Genomic DNA, 19,509 nt, shown 5'->3' with positions numbered 1-19,509 from the left:
TCAAATGCATTTCTTTCCCTCTGTCAAGACAAATGCCGAGGATCCGTGTGTTATTTGTGGTGTCTTGGCTGCTGTTTTAGACCTTCAGTCTTGCTCGTCATTTGAGTTATCTTGCATGGCCCCCGCTGACACCGTGATAGTGGCGGTGCTGATAAGGTGAAGGATGGCAATGCCATAGCACCCGGGAGTGAATTATTAACCCACACCGCATTCCCGTGCTTCGCTCCTCCATTTCTGCTTCAGGATAAGAATTAGGCTGCTGCTAAAAAGCACAACCGGCAGCAAACCCGGCTTGCCAGCCTGGGCTGTTCCCACGCGAGCCCGTACGTGGCTGCTATGTGAGCCCAAACCAAGAACTTTCTTCCGCTTCTTGTCCCACTGCAGTGGGACTAGAGGCAAGAATTTTACCTTTCTGCCCTTAAGCGCAGCAGATCGGGGGGGACGATATCTTGGGTCCCGGCCCAAAGCAACAAGCGGGGTTTGCTGGCTGCGGTTGGCCTTGGTAGATGAGGGCATCGGCGTGAGCCTGTGACGGAGGGGATGGGGGAACCGGACGGCGCGTTCGACAGCTAAGGATGGTCTTTGCTTTAAAATCAAACAGTGGCAGCCCAGCCCTGCAAAGCCACACTCAAACGTGTAACTGCTCGGTGCCGTCACATTATGAGATTTAATGACATGTGTAAGGAGGTTGGTAATTACATTGTAATTACAAGGGTAATACTGCCTGTTCTCCATGCTCCCCGGCCGTGAGCGCTGCCTGCGTCGAAGGGAGCGGATCCGGGCGCACCTCACGCTGCCGACAGGGAGCCAGGCAGCGGCTGCGTCGCAAGAGCGGGTAGGCGTGAGTGCCGCCTTTCTGCAGCTCCGGCGTGCCAGAATCGGGCAGTTACGTGCTGCAGACGGGCTCATCTCAGGCTAAGTATTACAACCTGTAGGGCTGGTACCTCATCTAGGTTGGGTTTGGTTAATGCACTTAAATAGGAGCAGCCAAGAAAGCAACCTGCCTTTTTGGAAGGATAAAAGCATTTCTCAGCAATTTGGGATCAAGGTAAAAAAAAAAAAAAAAAAAAAACCAAACCTCTTTGTGAGCCTCCCTGACGTTCTGGGAATGCTCAAGAGCAGTCCAACAAGGAGATTAACTCGAAACAGGTCCCATGCGGAGGGGAAGGACCCTCGGTGGCACCCGGGGCTGCTGCCCCCGGAGCGGGGAGCCCTGACCTGCCGGCCCCTGCCCGGAGTGGGCTTGGCAGAGCTCCATGACCCCGGCACGGCTCCATCCGGCGCCGGTGTCCGAGGAAGGAAGGATGCGGTCTCCTGTCCTAAGGGGTTACAGCAGCCTCAAACCCATATAAAGCAACAACTTTATTAATCCCAGCTTTGCTAATAAGGAATTACAATAGTTGTGGGATCTGGCAGTGGAAGCACGCTCAGTTGCCATGCATAGTACAGTATTTTCCCTGTTTTGTTTGTATTTTTGATTTAACTACAAATAATTTAAAGATGTGTTGTGTCTCCTTCAATTAAAATTTGCATCTTCATCCCCTCTTTTTTTTCTGTCGCAGTTTTAAAACAATACTAATGAGTTTGAGCTGGTCAGATACGCTAAGATAAATTGTGAGCGTCTGTCCTTCTGCTAAAATTGCATTTCTAAGGGTGGCAGTTAATAACATATCAGGATCTGGGTTTGTTTCCTTTGTAAAATTTGCAGCTTTATGGTACTGGATGGAAGATCTCCCAGTGTCAAAAAATTTCAGGCTGATAGAAGAATAATATTGTCACAAGGCCAGTATGTAAATACCTTAAACCAATATAGCATGTTTAGAGGAATTATACTTTCCTCTCCCAAATTACGATTTTGGAAAGCAACTCTACCACCACATTTATTTCAAATTTAAACATTTTGAAAGAATATCTCCTAGGTTTTGAAATCTGGTTTCCATTCCTGGCTCTGTTTGACCTACTGTGTGACCCTGAGAAAATCTTTCTCTCGGTTTCTGTATCTGCTTAGTTGCTCTGATGATCTTCAGCACCCATGCAGAGCAATCTAACATCCGTCGACGTCGAGCTACGTGTAACGTTTCCGTATTAAATAATAGGGGGGTTAATTTAAGATGAGTGGGTTTTGGTTATGGTGAAAAAAGAGAAAATTTACACTCTTGTTTTTTAAAAGATGTATTGGTTTAAAAATTCCTTGTGTTTGCGTGAAAAAAATGGAAGTAATTTTCTCTAAAAAGAAATGAGCGCCCAGAGGCGAAGGGACGGTTCTCCTCAGAGCAAACTTGGGGAAAGAAATAAGGAAAAAGGCCAAGAGCTCTGCAGCTCCCCCCGACGATGAGCCTTGGAGGGGGATTGATGCTTTTTTCCTTCATCTTTCAGACGCAGCCGGTGCCCAACCCCATCGCCTACTTCATGCATCACTCGCCGTGGTGGTTTCATCAGTTCGAGACACTGGTCAATCACTTCATCGAGCTGGTGGTGCCATTCTTTCTCTTCTTGGGACGGCGGATGTGCATCCTACACGGCCTCTTGCAGATCCTCTTCCAGGTGAGATGCTGCTGCGTTTGCTTCCTAAGGGTCACGTCTTCGCCCAGGTCGGAGCAGGGGGTGTTCAAAGGGTGTAAAACCTCCCCGCTGCCTGCGGCCGGGGGCTGTAGGGTGGGCTGGGACCTGGATGGCCGAGATGCAGACACGCGTGCCTAACGCCGGCTCCGTAACCTGCGGCAAGGACGTGGGCACGCGTGCCGGGAGCGGTAACGCTGCCGTCATAGCAGCGGTGTGGTTTGCTGGAGCCCATCTTCTCCGAGCAGGAGCAACATCCAGAGGAACTGACTCAATCGGCAGGTCAAGAGTTCAGGCTCAAGTGAATCAAGATGATTCACAGCTATTAACTCTTGGCTTTCGGGTGGTTCGCGCTGGCGTGGCTGCTCTTAGTGGGTTGCTGGAGGTTTGTTTCCCTTGCTGCTGGTTTGGTTTCCATTCATATGGATGGCAGAGAAACATCAGCCCGGGACTAGTGCAAAGGGTCTGATCGGGCGGCCGTGGAAGGCTAGGATGAAGACTTGCAATTTCTCCAAAAGTTAATTTTTATAGACGTCTTTCACCCTTTGAAGGGATTTTTTTTAATATTTAACATTCAAGGGCTGTTCTTTGTCTCTGAAAACGTTTGAGCTGCTTTTTACAACCACCAGATTTACTGAGCCTGGCTTCATAGTGAAAATAATTTCTTCAAAAATTAACAGCATTCACGTTCCAGTTGATTTTGGTTGGGTTTTTTTGGTTGGTTTTTTTTTTTCACGAAATAAATAAATCTGTGCAAAAGTCAGAGGACGGAAGCTCCTGCATATGTACTTTCCTAGACCGCATCTGATTTCTCTCGTCTCTACCCGGCATAATTCAAAGAGCTCATTAAAGCCCAGCCACCCTGACTCGCAGAAGCGCGGCTCTCAGCCCTTGCTGGCTGCGGTGTTTGTTCAATATCGTTTCAGCATCATGAAATTCATACTCGGTAGCTGTTACTGCTTCCTGTAAATACGTGTGAGGATTAAACTGGAGAACAGCTTATAAACTGTATTGGTAAACCACAAAAATGCTGATCAGATTTTAAAGGGCTGACATAAAAGCCGTGGGATTTGTGCCCTCGCAGACACCCGCTCTTTCTCCTGCTCCCAAAACACGTCCCGTTGTGTCCGGGTACCACCGAACATACAGCTTGTACCTCTGCTCGCTCGGCGCACCTTTTGGCGTCAGATTTGGCTTTGTTGGGCTGGATCTTCTCAGGCAGCTGGAGATCCCAGCAGCGGGGCAGAAGAGGTCTTGACCCAAAGAGGTCTCGGGGCATTGCTCCACGAGGTCCCGGTTGTGTTTGCGATGGACATCGCACCTGAGGTTTTCAGTGTCACTGGGAGGATTGTATTCAGCCCAACCCTAAAAAACCCTGCTCTTTTGTCTCATGGGCAAAGCAGAACATCCCATCTCCGTCAGCTGCTCGTTGCAGGAGGTGGGTGTTGAGGCTTGATGGAGATCAGATTAGCAAGCAGGAATTGCGCGTGGAAATACTTCTGCGTGTAAGGCAGTGTAGGGAGGATGGTCATGGCTCTTTCCAGGGCAGGTAGACCCAGAAAGGATCAGGACACACCACGGTGAGTGGCCTCTCGGGAAACGGAGCCACGTCGCCAAATTGCAGGTTTGGCACGGCTGCCCAGTCTCGGGGCAGAGCCGTCGCGCTCTGCTTGCTTCTGCGTTGGCAGAAAAGTACTAGGGTAAGGGAGCGAGACGACGGCGCTCGGTCTTCACATCTCTGCCAGAAGAAACTTCCATGACCAAAAGGCCTGACCAAATGCTCCTCTCTCGTCCCCTTCTTGGCTCTGGTTGCTCCGTCCTTGCCGGGCCCGGGCCGGGGCAGGCGGGGGGTGCACCCCGACCCCCCGGGCAGGGCTCTCCGGCCGGCACGAGCCTCTGGCACCCTCACGGCTCCTCCAAGGGCCCCTAACAAGCAGCACGACTGTTTGTGTGCTGGGGGACTTCAGACGGAGCCAGTGGGATCTGAAAAAGCCAACTACATACAATAAAGGCTCATAATGACATATTGTAAATGCATGCATCTAACCACCCTTTAATTGGCGCTTTATTGATAGTTTGCAATTACTGACTTATTTCTATCATGAGGGGAGTCTGCAAAGGAAAAAAGGGTCCCAGTGTAAAATGCAGCTCTGGTGCATTTATAGCATTTCAACAAAAACCTGTTTATTTAATATTTACTGCCCTTTTCTTCATTCAGAATGACTTTTATTGACAATACTTCTGCTCTGCAAAGGAAGCAATAAAGTTTAATGTTGATATACCACTTAATTCTGCTTTTCAAGATTCGAATTGACATTACATGCAAGTTTTATTGGACATTTTATAATTGTTATTGGAGTCATGGTGGCTAGGTTGAGTAAGTGTATTTTTCCAGATTCCAACTGGCTTGGAGAATATTGCTTTGTCAGGAACCCAAAAAAAGTTGTGCTTTAAAGAAAAAAGGGTTGGTTTTTTTTTTCAAGTGTGAACTGATTCTTCTTGCCTAGTTCATGTTTTGTAAGGAAAAAGGCTTAGTGAGTTTGGAAACTTCAGAGAGTAGGGGCTCGGCAGCCCACCGGCTCGGCAGAGCGGAGCACGCACCGGGAGAGCGGCTGTCTGTCCGCCGCTGGGTTCCCATGCGGTTGTGCCGGCGGTGCCATAGGCAGACTGTGCCGGTCCCGGCGTGCTGGACCGTCCTGGGCCACCAACCGTGCGGGAGATTTGGGTGATGCCGACCGAAATGCGCTCTGCGTAGGCGCGTCTCTGCACCGTCCCCTTCCCGTGCTCGCCCACCCACCCGCGTCCTCGCCAGACCCGAAGCGGGGAGCCCGAGGAGCCGGGACACCCCAGGGTTTTGGTGCTTCGTGTGCGTTGATGTTGTGATCTCGGTTTGGGGTCTGCCTGCTCTGATAGAGTCCCCGTCGCTTGAGCTTCCAGCAATCTCCCCCTTTGGCTGCTTTTTGATCTCGAATAAATCGAAGAGGCTTACTTACTGCACGTCTCTCAATATAGATAGTCTTTGCTTAAAAACAAATAATCAAGGAGTCGGTTGAATGCTGGCCAGTTCCCATTAGAAAAATCATTATTCATTGTCGCTAACCACCAGATTGGGGAGGGCCCTGTGATTTACAGCTGTGGGTGTAGTTTTTGCAGGACATCTGCACACAGAGAGATTCTCAATCAGATTGCAGCACCCAGAGCACGTTTACCAGGATCAAAGGTGAGTGGAGAGAAAATGTCATCCAAGATTTTACAGCCAGGCCCCATCAGCCCCTTGTCCCCTGGGCAGGCTGCGGAAGAGCTCCCCAGCTGCCAGCGCAGCTGCTCGCGGTCCCGGCCAGGGGCTCGGGGCTGGGGACAGTCCCCGCGGGGGTCCCGCCAGGCTGCCCGTCTCACGCGCGCCAGGGACAGCGAGCGCGGCTGCGGGTGCTCCGCAGCGGTGACTCCCCGCTCCCGAGAGCGAGGTGCGAAGGGGCTGCGCTGACCGCGTCGCTAATTGCTGCCTGAAACCCCAATCCCGAGGAAGCCGTTTGTGCTGAAGCGACGGCCGTGGAGGGGAAGCTCTGGGACACGGCAGCTCCAAGGTTGAGGAGCCTTTCTCAGCCCTACGGCCGGTGCAGCCAACAGGCAGGTTTGTGCTCAGCGGGACTAAAGAGTTTGACTGTCCCCATCTTGCTTTCTCCCATCGCACACGTCCCAAAAGCAAAGACTCCCGTCTGCACAGGTTGACATCACCCCATGAGGCTTTTTTCTTCCCGTGGTGTCTACTGGATTCAAACCCCTTGGGTTTCTGAGACCCAAAGCAGCGCATCGACCCATCCCACCCCCAAGGGAGGCAGCTCAAAAGATCTCAGCCAGCATGAAAGCATTAGCAGACGATGGGGGCAAAGCCTCCCCTTTAGACCGGCTGTGCTGAGAGCATCCTTTTGCATTTAGAAAGAAATCTTAGATGAAGGGCAGCCAATTACAGAGGATGTCCAAGGTAAATATGCAGCATTGTTTCAAAAAAAAAAAAATTCTTTCTAGCACTTAGAGTACGTAGAAATCCAAATCTAAACCAGAAATTAAACTAAATGGACGTTTAACTTTTCAGCATCGTTAAGGATTTATTGTAAGCAGGTGCCAGACTTGACGTGCCGAGCAACACTGCTGCAAATTGTCTCTGCCAGGAATAAAGCTGGAGGAGAGACTCGTAACTCAGCTCCTTCCCTGCTCAGCTCTGCGCTCCAGCCCTGTAAAAACAGGCTGGTGAGAAATGGCCAGTCTGAGCCACAGAAACCTCCAAATGCGCCTGAGGTGGAGTTTGCCCTTTGCTCATATATAACAGAGAGTCCTGCGAGTTTTTGAGAGTTTGCTAAATACTCAAAGCTTTTTGCTATCATTTAATGTTAGGCTAATGGCTGGACTGGATGATCTTAAAGGTCTTTTCTAACCTAAACAATTCTATGATTCTATTATTGTCCTTCCTGGGGAGTACAGGCGCATTTTGTAGCAGCTACGTAGCGGCACAACCATGTTTGCCAAGATGCTCACGTCTGGAGCAGGGACATTTGCATCCCCTCATTAGGTGTAAACTTCCAGCGCTGGGGTTGGGGTTTTGGACACCTTCTCTAATTGATAAGGACAGGGTTGTTTTCACTGAATGTCTCTTGATGGTGGCTATTAATGTGGTGGTCACTTAACGGGATGGAAATCTGGCTACAGGCGGTCACAGTGGCCAATGTTTTACAAATCACTTCGATGAACGGTTCTTTTGTTTTAAGTCTGATGGTACCAATTGGCTGGTTTTCTGGTAGTGTTGGGGTCTGAGCCTCAAAAATATACATGTTGGTCTGAAGCACCCCAAAGTTCAGGAGAAATCAAGTCCAAACTGTGGCTGTTAGTATCTGGAGGTGGAAGAAGAGGTCTTGGAGGGTCTTGGAGACCACAGGCAAGGTCTGGACCCTGTTATTCTTGGTGCTGTTGAAGCATCAAGCCGGAGCTTGCCCGTGCCCTGAGGAGCTTGTGGTTTTACGGGGGAGGAAGGATGAATCATAGAATCATAGAATCCTAGAATCGTTTAGGTTGGAAAAGACCTTTAAGATCATCCAGTCCAACCATTAACCTACACTACCAAGTCTACTTTAAGCCAGTCAAGGGTAGACTAGACTAAACCATGTCCCCAAGTGCCACCTCTGCCCGTTTTTTGAACACTTCCAGGGATGGGGACTCCACCACTTCTCTGGGCAGCCTGTTCCAATTCTTGACCACCCTTTCCGTAAAGAAATTTTTCCCAATTTCCAACCTAAACCTCCCAATTTCCCACCTAAACCTCCCAAGGAAGGGAAAGCGCTGTGTCGGGAAGGCAAGTCCTTTCCCCTGCCCGCAGGTCGGTGGCGTAGGACCCCTTCCCACCCCACCACCTACGAGGGCATCGCGTCGTCTCCCCTCTCTCCTCGCTGCCCTTCCATCCCCTGTGCATGCACCGTCACCCCTGTGCAGCCCTAGGTCCGTCCCTGCGCCCAACCGCCCACCCGCGGCCCGGGAGAGCCGAGAGCCAGCGTCCGTGCGCGAAACCGGAGAGGGTGCAAACCCCCGGCCTTGCTGCTCCGCGGGTGTTTCGCTCTTCTCTGGAGCTGGCTCCTAAAACCCTGAGGCTGCATGTTTTTCACGACGTCTAATGCACAGCTTACACCAGCAAACGTATTTCTTGGCTCCTTAAAGCCAGGCAGTAAAATTACACTGCTTGGCCAACGAGTTGATGAGGGGAAGCGAGTGGAAAGCCAAAAAGCCAGGAAAAAGCCACCTTGCCCCTCCGAGCTGGCAGGTAGTGCTGGGTTAGAGAGCACGGCGAGGAGGCTGCAGCGCCCGGCCGGGAGCGCGCTGAGGTTTCTTACAGCCGGGGAGTGGTTTCGGCTGTGCCAAATGGGAAGCAGTTTCAGTATCACAAAGGTAAAATCCAGAAATAAATAAAATAGTAAATGGAAAGTATAAAGCTAGCAGTGTTGGAACGGCAGGGTCGTTCCTTTGCTTCCACGGCGCTGTTCTGGGTCACGGTCGTGTGGGCACAGTTTGGGGTTTGTAGGATGCGGGGAGAGTTTTAAGCCTTCAAATCCCTTTGGATTTGAATCCCTTTGGATCCCTCAAATCCCTTTGGATTTGGATGAATTTGGGGGAGCCTGACTCCTTTCCGTGGCCTCTGAAAACTCCCGGCACGTCCTGCTCGGAGCATCCCCTGCGCAGCCTCGTGGCTGGGGAGCTCCCGGAGCGGGGACGTTCGTGCCGGGATGAGCTCAGCCCCCGGCGTCACACATCAGGACAGAAGTTCCCCAAAGCTTTGGAGCTGCCAATTCTTCACTGCCACCGGTCCTCCGCCCGCGGAGCTTTGGCAGTGGGCTGAAATTCAGGCTTGTCCCAGGATGTTTTTCAGCAGGAGCCCTGTATAAAGCGGAGGGATGACAACGCCAAGAGCGAAGCTGAATTCCAGCCTTGTGGAAGGCAAAGATAAAACCACCGCAGCCAAAACTCCCTCAAACTCAAAGAGTGCTGACAAAGAAAGCTCCCGAGACAGCTCTCGGGGTCCGGCCAAGGAGCTGCGCGGGAACGCGGCAGCTTTACGAGCTGGTGGAGGGCCAGGGGGGAGGACCCGCTGCGAGGGAGCCCCCGGGGTGGGGGGCTGCGGCCGAAACCTCCTGCGGCAGAAACCTCCGGCTCCTTGCCCTCGGAAAACAAGCTCTGAGCGCTGCCCTTGCCCAGTCGGGCACCGCACCGGAGACACGCAGCCCCTGGGAGCTGGGAACGCACGGGAGCGTGGGCAGCAAAGTCATTTTCCTCTTCTGGTTTTTTTTTGTTGTTGTTGTTGTTGTTTTAAAGCAGAAAACAGTTGTTGAATAGATGGATATTTTCTGCCCTTTTTTTCCCCTTGGCTTGGGCAAACCCCAGCCTCCTAAAAATTTTGATGGAAATGGACATTTTCCTCTAGTCGATCCTTTTCCCATCTCCTCCCCAAAGCTGTGCATGGGAGGTGAAGCAGGGGTTTTCCTCCCTCTCTTTTGGGAGGACCAAGCCCCCCATTTCCACCGCTGCTGCCTCTGCCATGCCGCAAGACGTTGGAGGGATGAACTGCCCTTTCCAGCCACACACGCGCAAATTAAATCATGCTGTTGCAGTGCCACAGCTGCAACATATTGTGTTGCTGACTTAGGAGGTAGCGGAGGTCACAGCAGCAGCCCGGAGAGAAGGAACAAAAATTAAACAGCTCCCCCCCTTCCCTGCAGAAAGTGTCTGAATCCTGTGTTTGTTTTCACTTGTCAGATACGAGCTCGGTTTTGTTCTTTTTCTTAACGCTGGTGTAAATCAGATGTGTCTCCGGGAGGATTATCAGGGTTACACAAGTCCCGGGCTTGTGGCAGAGGAATCGGGCCCTTGCTTTGTGCTTTAATTATGCACCTATAGGACATCTGCACTGCTCGAGCAGTATTTTTGCTTTATTGACGCAGGGTAGCGCCGTCACCTTCCGAACACGTCGTGCGTGAGAATAAAGCCGCTGCCCCATTCGCTGCAGGAGCCGCCCCAGCGCTGCTGGCAGGCGGCAGCCAGAAAATTTGGGCACCCGTTCTGCACCCCTCCCGCAGAGATCGGCGCCGTGAGCACCCTCGGGTTAAGAGCACAGAAGAGGCTGCGGATGGTATTCCTCCAGGTGATATCCCCAGGGCAGCTTCTGATTGCACTGGCAGGTGCCCCGCAAGGTGGGATGCGGGGAGCGTGGTCCCCCGGGCCAGCGTCACTGGCAGCAGCATCCCTGGGAGGGCGCGAGGGAGCGGGCGTTCGCTGCTCGGGCTGGGCAGCGGCGCTGCCTTTCCCCTGCGAAAACAAAGAGGAAATTCAGCCTTCACAAAAGTCCAAAATTTGTTGATTTTGTTGTGGTTTAGGGAAAAAAAAAAAAAAAAAAAAAACCAACGAACAGAGAACGTCCCAGGAAAATGAACAGCAGAACATGAGTTTGCTGCTAGGGGAGGAACGGTCTGATGGAAAATAGTTTTGCAGCTGAATTGTTTAAAAATCTGCGTTGGACTCGAGTCCGAGACGGAGGCTGCAGGGAGAGCGTTTTTAAAAGGTTGTTTGGGAACCTCGAAGCACGGGACTGGGATGGTGGAGGTTCCTCACCAGCGCTGCAGCCCCCGGGTCGCGCGGGCCAGCCCTGCGCACCCGTCCCGGCGGCGCGGGCGAGGGGCGGCCGGGCTCCTCCTGCCCCTCGCTCGTCCTCCAGCCTCCCGCGCTCACCCTGGCGCGGCTCCAGCTCCGCTCTTCTCGACAGCAAAACAAAAGGAATGTGAAATCAAAGGAGGTACAGCGTAGATTTTCTGTTACATTTAAGCCACCTTAAATTAAATACCGAGCTATAACCGCCCCCACCCCCCCCAAAAAAAATCCAACTTAAGCAGGCAGAACCCAAGCTATTTAATCACTCCTGTATTTGATTTCACATCCAGCTTGATAATATCTGTTGCGAGGCGAGGCTGCCGTGCCAGACACGAGAATACCAGCACATACCACCCCAAATCAGTAAATAACGCTGCTCGTATAATGGTGTCTGGTATTAGTTAGCAACAAGTTAAGTTCTTGCATTCTGCAGTAGTCGGAGTGACTTAGAAACACTTACTGTTAGCCATAGGAGTGCATTTAATTAGCTTCTGATTCAGGGGGGCTGGGGGGCTTTCTCTTCTTTTTTTTTTTTTTTTTTTTTTTAAATCATTAAATAAAGTGTCACCCCTAGCCAGTGCTGTAAACTCTATTTTGATTGTGGCTGCAATAACCCCTTTGGGCGTCATTCAAATTGTACTAAACAGTTTCTGGAGAGTGCTGGTTTCTCTCAAAATAAACCGAAGTCCGGCTTTGACAAGCTCTAATGAAAAACAAATTGTTATATTACTTAGAAAAATAATTTGAAGGAAGTCTGAATTAGTTGTAAAGGTGGAAAAGGTTCAGCTACTTGAAAATAGAAATTTGGAAGGTATTTATTTTAACCATTAAGCCAGCGGCCTTGAAATACAGCCTTGTTTGTTACAGAATGCGCCTAACGAGAGACATGAATCATGCTGTTAATCAGTATGGGAACTTGATTAATTGGAAAGGGGACCGTCAGTGACTCCAACAGGCGGAGCCGCCTGGCAGCAGTCTGCGACGGAGCCCCGGAGCTGGTGTGATTTACCGTCAGTCATCCTGCTGGCACGCGGAGAGAAACTTTGGAGGGCTCCCCACAGCCTCGGGTTTGCGGGTTGTTGGTTTTTTGAAATTGAAAATAAAATGTGGTTCTTTGGGACACTGTCGGCCTTTGATTTTTGGTGCCTCTGCACTTGGTTGTCCGACTCGAAACGTGCTGGTTTTCCATGGGGGAGGGTTCAGCGCGTCTTGGAGGCATCTTGTTAAGATGTCCCCGGCAGGGATGCCTGCCATCTCACCTTTGCTACCGATAGGAGTTTTGCTATTAAACCCGAGAGCGAGATTTTACGCCCAGCTATGAAATCAGATTTGCATGGGAGGCCCCCAGGATGCCGAGTGCTGCCATGGCTGTAAAAACGCAGCAGGAAGGTCCGTATTAATTTTCAGCGTTGACTGGGGCTCTTGGTTTCGGGGCCAGGAAGAGCTTGAGTGATTTTGGCCATCCAAGAGCACTGTTTTGTTTCGGAGCAGCGTGTATTTGCTCGCATGGCAAAAGGATACGGTGGCAGGGAGGGGCAAGAGCGTGCGGCCGTGCCGGAGGGATGAGTTCCAGCCGGGTTTCAGGTTCGTGGTGGAAGGTGCCGCGTGTCGGGCTGTCCCAGCGACGGTGACCCGGTTCGGTGCCGTCGGTATCGTCTCCGTGCCACAGTAACCGCCATGGCCAAGCCAGGGAGACCCAGGGACCAGGTAGGCTCCGGTGGCCCCGTGTCCTCGGACGTATTGCTGAGCACTGGCATTTCAAAGGTGACAAGTTAGATCCCCAAATCGCGAGACTTGCTGAAGTATAATGAAAATGCAACCAATTCTGGCTGCCCTGGAGCGTTTCTTCCGCGTTACAGCCTTCCAGGGTGCTCTCAGGTCTCATTTTCTGTGCTGCTCTGCGTAGGCTTTACACCGCTCTCCTCTTCGCACTACATGAACACCTTCCAGAGCCGTATTAAATGACATGGCTGACATCCACCACATGTGGTCCTCCCTTTGCCAAGGGAAGAGGTTGTGGAGTACTTAGGCTCCTAGGGCTCTGGGGCAGGGTTGGTTTTTCCCCTCCCCCCGTTTTAATTTTGCATTTGATTTTCAAGATTTCTCTGCGATCCAGAACCTTTGTGTCTGCAGTCCTCTAGCAGAATTTCCAGGTGCTTGGGCTCGAAGAGAAAAATCAATTACGACGATGTTGTCAGTGAAACGATATGAGTTGGCGAGGCTGCAATAGCTTCAAAACATCTGCGCTTTCCAGATGTGATTCGCTCGGTGCTATGCTGCAGCATTTGGGTCCAAACAAGGACGGGAGATAAAGTATGTGTTGCACATGTGATTGCATGTATGTGTAAGTGTATGTATAAAACATTATGTCTAATAAGAGCCAGACCGGCTATAAACCAGAGATGTTACTGAAGTCAATGACGTGATCTCGAACATGCACTGTTACCGTATTTCCAGTGATGATTATATATTTATGTTTAGGTGTAGCTACTAAAGCTAACTAAAACCATTACGATCCATTAACGTTGCCCAAGCCAAAGGACTCGCCCGCTAATACGTGTCAAATGTCTTTAAGCTGTAGATCTGTCCAGTTTCAGTCTAACAGCTTGAAGCGATGGTGAAGTTCTTCCAAGTTTAATCACATTTTCTGTACCTTATTCCTGATCTGAACCGGTCACATTGCATCTTCCCAGCCCTTGGCTCTCACCTCGTCTTCGCTTTTCGGCAGGGTGACAGTGATGGTGGTGGTGGTGGTATTTGGATTTTGGTTTCCCTCCTCCCACCATCTATATTACGGGATCTTTAAATAATGTTTTCTATTCCATTTCAAAAAAGAAGAAATCAGAACAGCCTAACTGGAAACAGATGGCAGATTATAAGCTTTTTTTAAAGGGAATTTATAATACATGTATTATGAAGAGAATCATTTAATGGTGGCAGATATAGATGTGTGAAGACAGAACGTGCCCGTTCGAGGAGCGGAAGGGGCTGAGAGCGGGCTGTGGCCTTTGGTGCGGTGTTCTTGGGCGCGAGGGGAGGATTTTGCTGCAGTTAACGGCTACAGCGAGCTCTCCTGGCTGAAATGAGGGCTTCCGACCATTACTGCTCGTTAGCCTTTCCTCTGGTGGCACTGGCTGTCGGAGCAGGTTAAATTACGTCTTGCCTTGGGTTTCTGGGTTCAGGTTGGCAAAGCCAGGGAGCCCAGTGGGTCGGAGCTCCTCTGAACAAGCTGTCCCCTCCATGTGTTGAAAATCTGACTCTGTTGACTCTGCCCTTTAGCCATGTCCAAATTTTTCTGCAGAGTTGCAGCTCTACGCATCTTCTTCACCTGCAGGAGTCTTCCTCAGCTGCTGCGTCCGCAGGGAAGGGTGTGCTGGGGGTGAAGGCCGGTGCAGGCTGTCTGCATCGCTGCGGTGCACGCGTCGGCTCCGCTGGGACCTGATGGGCAAAGACCTGAGCTGCACATACCGACTCATGAGCCAGATCTTCATTCGGTGCAATCAGGGTAACTCAAAGTCCATCGAGACGTACCTGTGTGCCCAGTGATACCTTCTATCCTCCCAGCTGGCCAACTCAGGTTTTTGTATTAAATTTGCACGTTTCGATAAGAGATTTTCTGCCAAGTTAAATTAGCGCGTCTTTTATGCGTGTGGGTAGTTGGATTGAAGCACACCTTGTGTCAGCTGAACGTACATCCGTAAAACCGCCCACGGATCAGAGGTGCGAGTTTTACCAGTATCCCTTGCACAAAGATCGGATAGCTTTAATTAAAGCCATTAAAATGAATCCCGTGTAATTTCAGAGTAAAGACAAAGCTGTGGAACTTGGTGTCGGGGCTGCTTAGGGATAGAGGTGAAGATGGATTTTGTAGTGTCCTGCTTTGATGAAAATAACTCGTTTGCTTGCTCTGGGCCAAGTTGTTGGGTTTAATGTTTCTCTGTAATGATGCTGCCTCCAGAGAGGTTTTATTTTGATTTGGAAGTGTTGGGATGAGGATGCGGCCCTGAGATACTTTAGCCCACACGCAGTTTACACAGCTGTATTATCTGATTCCCCAGGCACCACCAAAGACATTATCTCTTTGGTGATGCAAGAGCTAGAAATTGCAGGAAACCTGTGTCACTCATTGCTTTCATCTTCCTATAAAAACTGGGGTTTCTTGGAGCTGGTGACTCAGAGAAATTGCCGATTAGTGCAAGATACTCTTCGAGCAGCTGTGGTTTGTTTGCCGCGCTGGCCGAGTGATGTTGCACTTGGCCGCAGGCAGCGGTGCCCGGCTCTTCCCGGGGTGTGCACCCACCCACGCCTGGGATGGAGAGTGCACGATGGTCAGCGATGATCCTCGCCCGGAGAATTGTTTGCAAACCCCAAGTCTCACCTTTCCTTTCCTTGGGGTAACGTTAGCAGTTTGCAGAGGGTAATGGAATTTTCTTGCTGCCATAAACTGAATCGGTGGCTGAGCTCAGCTGAGCCTCAAGCCCCAAAATACTTTGTCCAGGCCAGTGTTTGTAGCACGAGGTCTCACCTCTCTTGCTTTCCTCCGAGGGACTCGCATTTTAGTTTCTCCAGGAGCACACTGGCGGTTTGTCTGTCCACGGGAGGTGTTCTTGATTAACTGCTCGTTTCACACATACGCAACCCCCTTTGAAGATGGGTTAAGCTAAACAGGAACAACATCGGTTTGGTCTGGGCTTGGTGTCCACATGTGGAGCTATTCAGGAAGAGATATGGCACTTTAAATTTACACCCTCCTTTAATTAGAAAAACTTGCAAGCACTGAGAAACCCTAGATCAGTGCCAGTTTTGCAAAGGCTGAGAAAGCAAGTGCCTAAAACAGCGTTCCCTACTCATCACATTGGCACTTCTCGTGACTCGTGCTGATGAGAAATGAAAGAGAAAATCCCAGAGGCTTTCTGGTTAGCCAGGCAGCTGATTCATTCAGCTAATAAAGATCCAAGGATCTGAACCCTCTAAAAGCTTGAAAAGCTGGTTCCCTTCTATGAAACATATCGTTACTGAACCCATGCTGGTGTTAGAGGAAACACCTACATGTGCGTAGCCTGGGTCTGTCCCAGTTGCACAAATCATGTGTACAAGGCGGTGCCACGGGAGCATGGAGAAAGTCTAGCAGAAATGCTCACAAAATAAGCAGTAAATCCTTAGAGCAGTTTGGGAATGTTTAGTACCAGATTGTGGCCCATGTAGCCTGGCAGTCAGGGTTGGTGGGGGACATGGATTGATTTCTTGCACCTTGCGAGTGGGCAGGCAGAGGGGCCGAGAGGGTCAGGTATTTCGGAGGAGCCCATGTCCTTGCGATGGCGGGTTGCTGCCTGGCTGCCCCTCTTGCTTCTGGAGTGCCCCCGTGTCATCTTGGCTGGTTTCTGCAGCATTTGGGTAATTTTCTGTGTTGAGTATGTGCCAACAGCCCAAAGTGTAGCTGTTCAGCCAGCTCGGCACCATCAGCTCAAGGCGGGTGCGAAGTCGCATTCGCAGCTGCATGTGCTCCGTTAACCTTTCTCCAGGACGTAGCAGAGATTTCTTTTTCCTCTTCGAAGGCGTGAAAGCCCCAGCTCTGCTCTGAGAGTCAGAGGAGCGCCCGAGTCTGCTATACTGGTGGCGGGCCGTAGCCTTTCCAACCAGTGAAGCCATGAAAACAAGCAGAGGAACCAAAACCTCCTGCACCAAATGGTCTTTGTGAAGCGCTCCCCCCCAGTGCTTTGTAGCAGTGCGTTTCCTGTTCATCTGCTCCTGTTTCAGGTCATGAGCCACAGAAATGGAAGGGACCCGACATCCATATACTCAGATATTCGCCTCTGCGTCCTCCTGGGGTGCGGAAGCACAGCAGTTCTTACCCGCCTGGGTTTTCCAACGCCTGAAGTGCGAGGCAGTGCCTGGGAGGCACAGGTCACTCTAATAACTGTACTGGGATGTTTCTTTGTGAAGCTCATCTTTTTTCTGGTAACAGAATTTATTTTCATCCTTACCTTAAGCAGTTCCTCTGTAGGAACCCATTTTTAACCAATTTCCAATGCCTTTTGCTAACACTAGCCTGGATGCTTGGGTCTGTGCTGCGCTGTGCCAGGAGTCCTGAGGCTGGTTAGCATTCAAGGTGGGAGTTTTCCTCTGTATCTCCTTCGGCTGCATCCTCCTTCCTTGAGGAGACAGTGGATTTTGGAAGAGGTTAAATTATGAAAGCTCAGGTCATTCTTCCTGAGCAAAGAAGGAGGTTAGGGAAAGAGGGACTTGCTGAACTCTGCATTCCTATGGCATGAAACAGGTTGGGAGAGAAGGAAGGGCAATCATTTCTCATCCACCAGTCAACCATCACATCATGGTCTACTTTAGAGCACCTGCCAGCTCCTGCTGGTAGGTGCTGTGGAGAGATGCAGAAACTCAGGGGCTGCAGAAAACTGAGCATAGTCAACATAAGTTTAAAAATTTCATCTGGAAAAACAAATCATATTGTATTGTTTGTTTGGATAGAGGTTGGGAATTAGTATGGCAGGAGCGGAGGACGGGAAAGGGACAGGGATTGCTTTTATTGCATCAATAATGTCATTTATTCCATAGCCAACCCTTGCAAACCAGTTCTAATCCCTACGCAAATCCCTCTGTAGCAACAGCGGCAAATCTGCCAGTTCTCCTAATCAAACGCTGATCATTACTGCAGGCCAGAAACCTCAGAGGGAGCGAAGCCAAGGTAAAAGGGTCAGGATCTGGGGGAGGGGGCACTCTGAAACCCAATGCATCCAAGTCAACTCGTCTCTGCGATTCAGTGGGCAGATGGGACAGTGCCAGAGACACTACGGGGCCAATATTTTTCTTTCCTCCCCGCAAAGTGTTCAGGGGCAGACAGTGGGGTCCTAAAGAAGTACAGAGATCATTTTCCTGGGACTAGTGAGAAGAAATGTAACTGCAGATAAGAAATGGAGCTTCAAAATGTTGCCATCCATCCTGTGTTCCTTCCCCTTCCCCTTCTTCACCCAGCGAAGAAGCGGTCATCAGCTGGAGAGCCTCCGTTCAGGCTGTTGCCTGCTTCTGGTCCCAGTTGCCGTCAGTAAAAAGGGTTGGTGGTGCCTGCAGCATCTCTGCTGGAGGGTTTTCCTCTGGCCCCCGTCGCCGATTACTGGAGCGGAGGGAAGGGGAGGGAGATGTTTTCATGGAAATCTGTACCTCAACCGTCTTGGCAGCCAAACCTGAAACGGCTCAAGTCTTTTGCCCCCAACTTCATGTTTATGGTCAATCTGAAACTCCACCTGTGATCACCACATGCGTCCTCTGCAAGACTGCAGTAAATTAAAGCACAACAGGGAATTTGAAGAAATACATCCTCTTCCTTCTTGGAGTCAGGTTACATCGACCTCCGAACATCTGGACTCAGTGTCTCAGGGCTCCCAGAGGTTCTGCCGTATTAAAGGTTCATCTGCCTTTGTTAAATTCCCGGCCTTTTCCCTTCCTCGTTGCCTCCTCTTGATTCAGCGTTGCTTTCAGTGTGGCTGGCCATCTATGTAATTGGTATTTTATGTTCAGTATGTAAAACACACCATGGAATTTTAGTTTTCTCTTGCCATGGGTAAACACAGATCCGTAACCCATTGCCATTTACTGTGCTCGTGGGAGAAGTCTAAAATAAAATACAGTCCTATTTTTTCAAAAGCCTAAATTCCTTCTAAGCTACTGGTTCCCAACATCCTAAAAGACTGAAATATAATGTTCATTTTTTAAAAAAAAGCGCTATTCCCTAGTATTCCCTAGGTTGCAAAAATGCATTTGTCGGTACGATGCCCCTTTGCTTTGAAATTCCTTTGCCTGATCTCCAGGTTGCCTTGATAAACAGGCAGGCTTTAATCACCACGTCCTGCTAACTGAAATGCAGAGTGCAGTGGTGGAAGCACGCGGGTCCTGCTGCCTCCAACCCCTGGGTTTTGTTGAGAATTCGGGGCAAGGGAGAGATGCAAAAGCCATCGGGTGGCTGTGTAGGAGCTGCGGTTGCTGGTCCGATGGTGGTCCGTGTGGTCCCTGTTCAGAAGATAATGTTGAGCTATGGCATCTCATGGAAATGGCCCCACCCTCAGCCCCGGGGAGCGGCACATCTCTGCTCAGCCCCATAGCACCGCAACCCTTTAGCTGCTGCGCAGAGATCAATGCCCAGAAGGAAAATGCAACTCCAGCTTTTTGCTTTCTGCCTTTCAGGCATAGGCCTCGAGGTTTTAAAGACTTACATATGTGTTTCACTTGATGTGCTCTGAGTATTCCCATTGAAGTTAACTAAGTGGATAAGACTTTGCAGGATTAAAGCCAAATGAGTCCTCACCCACCATGCTGGGAAGTCTTGTTGAAGTGGGTCATTGGAGGGAAAGGAGGAGGAGTCAGTACCGAACTTGCCCCTTTCATTTTATGCTTCTATTTATTTAAAGGATATTTTTTCTAAGACAGCTTTGGGGGAGAAAAGAAAAAAAAAAAAGCCCCAGGCTGTGGTGTAACCACTACAGTCAGATGTTGTCATGACTACTAAACAAGAAACCTAATTTATAAAAATGAGGAAAAACATATGAATGTGAAATAAAAGAGAAAAAAAGAGAGAGGCGATCTTAAAATATTAACTATGATGTAGAGAAAAATATAAACAGACACAGTTAGGAAACTCCATAAGGAATATGACTTGTTTAATATTAATCATAAAGGAAAAGATTATGAGAGCTCCACAGAGTGCCAGATGAAATACTCCACACACATCCACTACTGTGAGAAGAGTGCTTGCGGTGGTTT

General features: G+C 50.1%; 2 protein-coding genes across 2 annotated transcripts in view; one reads left to right on the top strand and one right to left on the bottom strand.

Annotated features, from left to right (window-relative positions):
* The window catches only part of HAGHL (hydroxyacylglutathione hydrolase like), a 301,833-nt gene that overhangs the window by 21,595 nt on the left and 260,729 nt on the right, over positions 1-19,509 (bottom strand). The window lies entirely within an intron of this gene.
* The window catches only part of LMF1 (lipase maturation factor 1), a 211,821-nt gene that overhangs the window by 142,649 nt on the left and 49,663 nt on the right, over positions 1-19,509 (top strand). The window contains exon 6 of the mRNA XM_075718498.1: positions 2,377-2,544. Within this exon, the coding sequence (XP_075574613.1) occupies positions 2,377-2,544 (168 nt within the window). The remainder of the gene's footprint in view (positions 1-2,376; positions 2,545-19,509) is intronic.

Source organism: Pelecanus crispus, chromosome 11 (genome assembly GCF_030463565.1).
Source record: "Pelecanus crispus isolate bPelCri1 chromosome 11, bPelCri1.pri, whole genome shotgun sequence".
Classification (NCBI taxonomy): domain Eukaryota; kingdom Metazoa; phylum Chordata; class Aves; order Pelecaniformes; family Pelecanidae; genus Pelecanus; species Pelecanus crispus.
The sequence above is the reverse complement of the archived record's forward strand: the minus strand, read 5'-3'. Positions and strand labels throughout refer to the sequence as shown.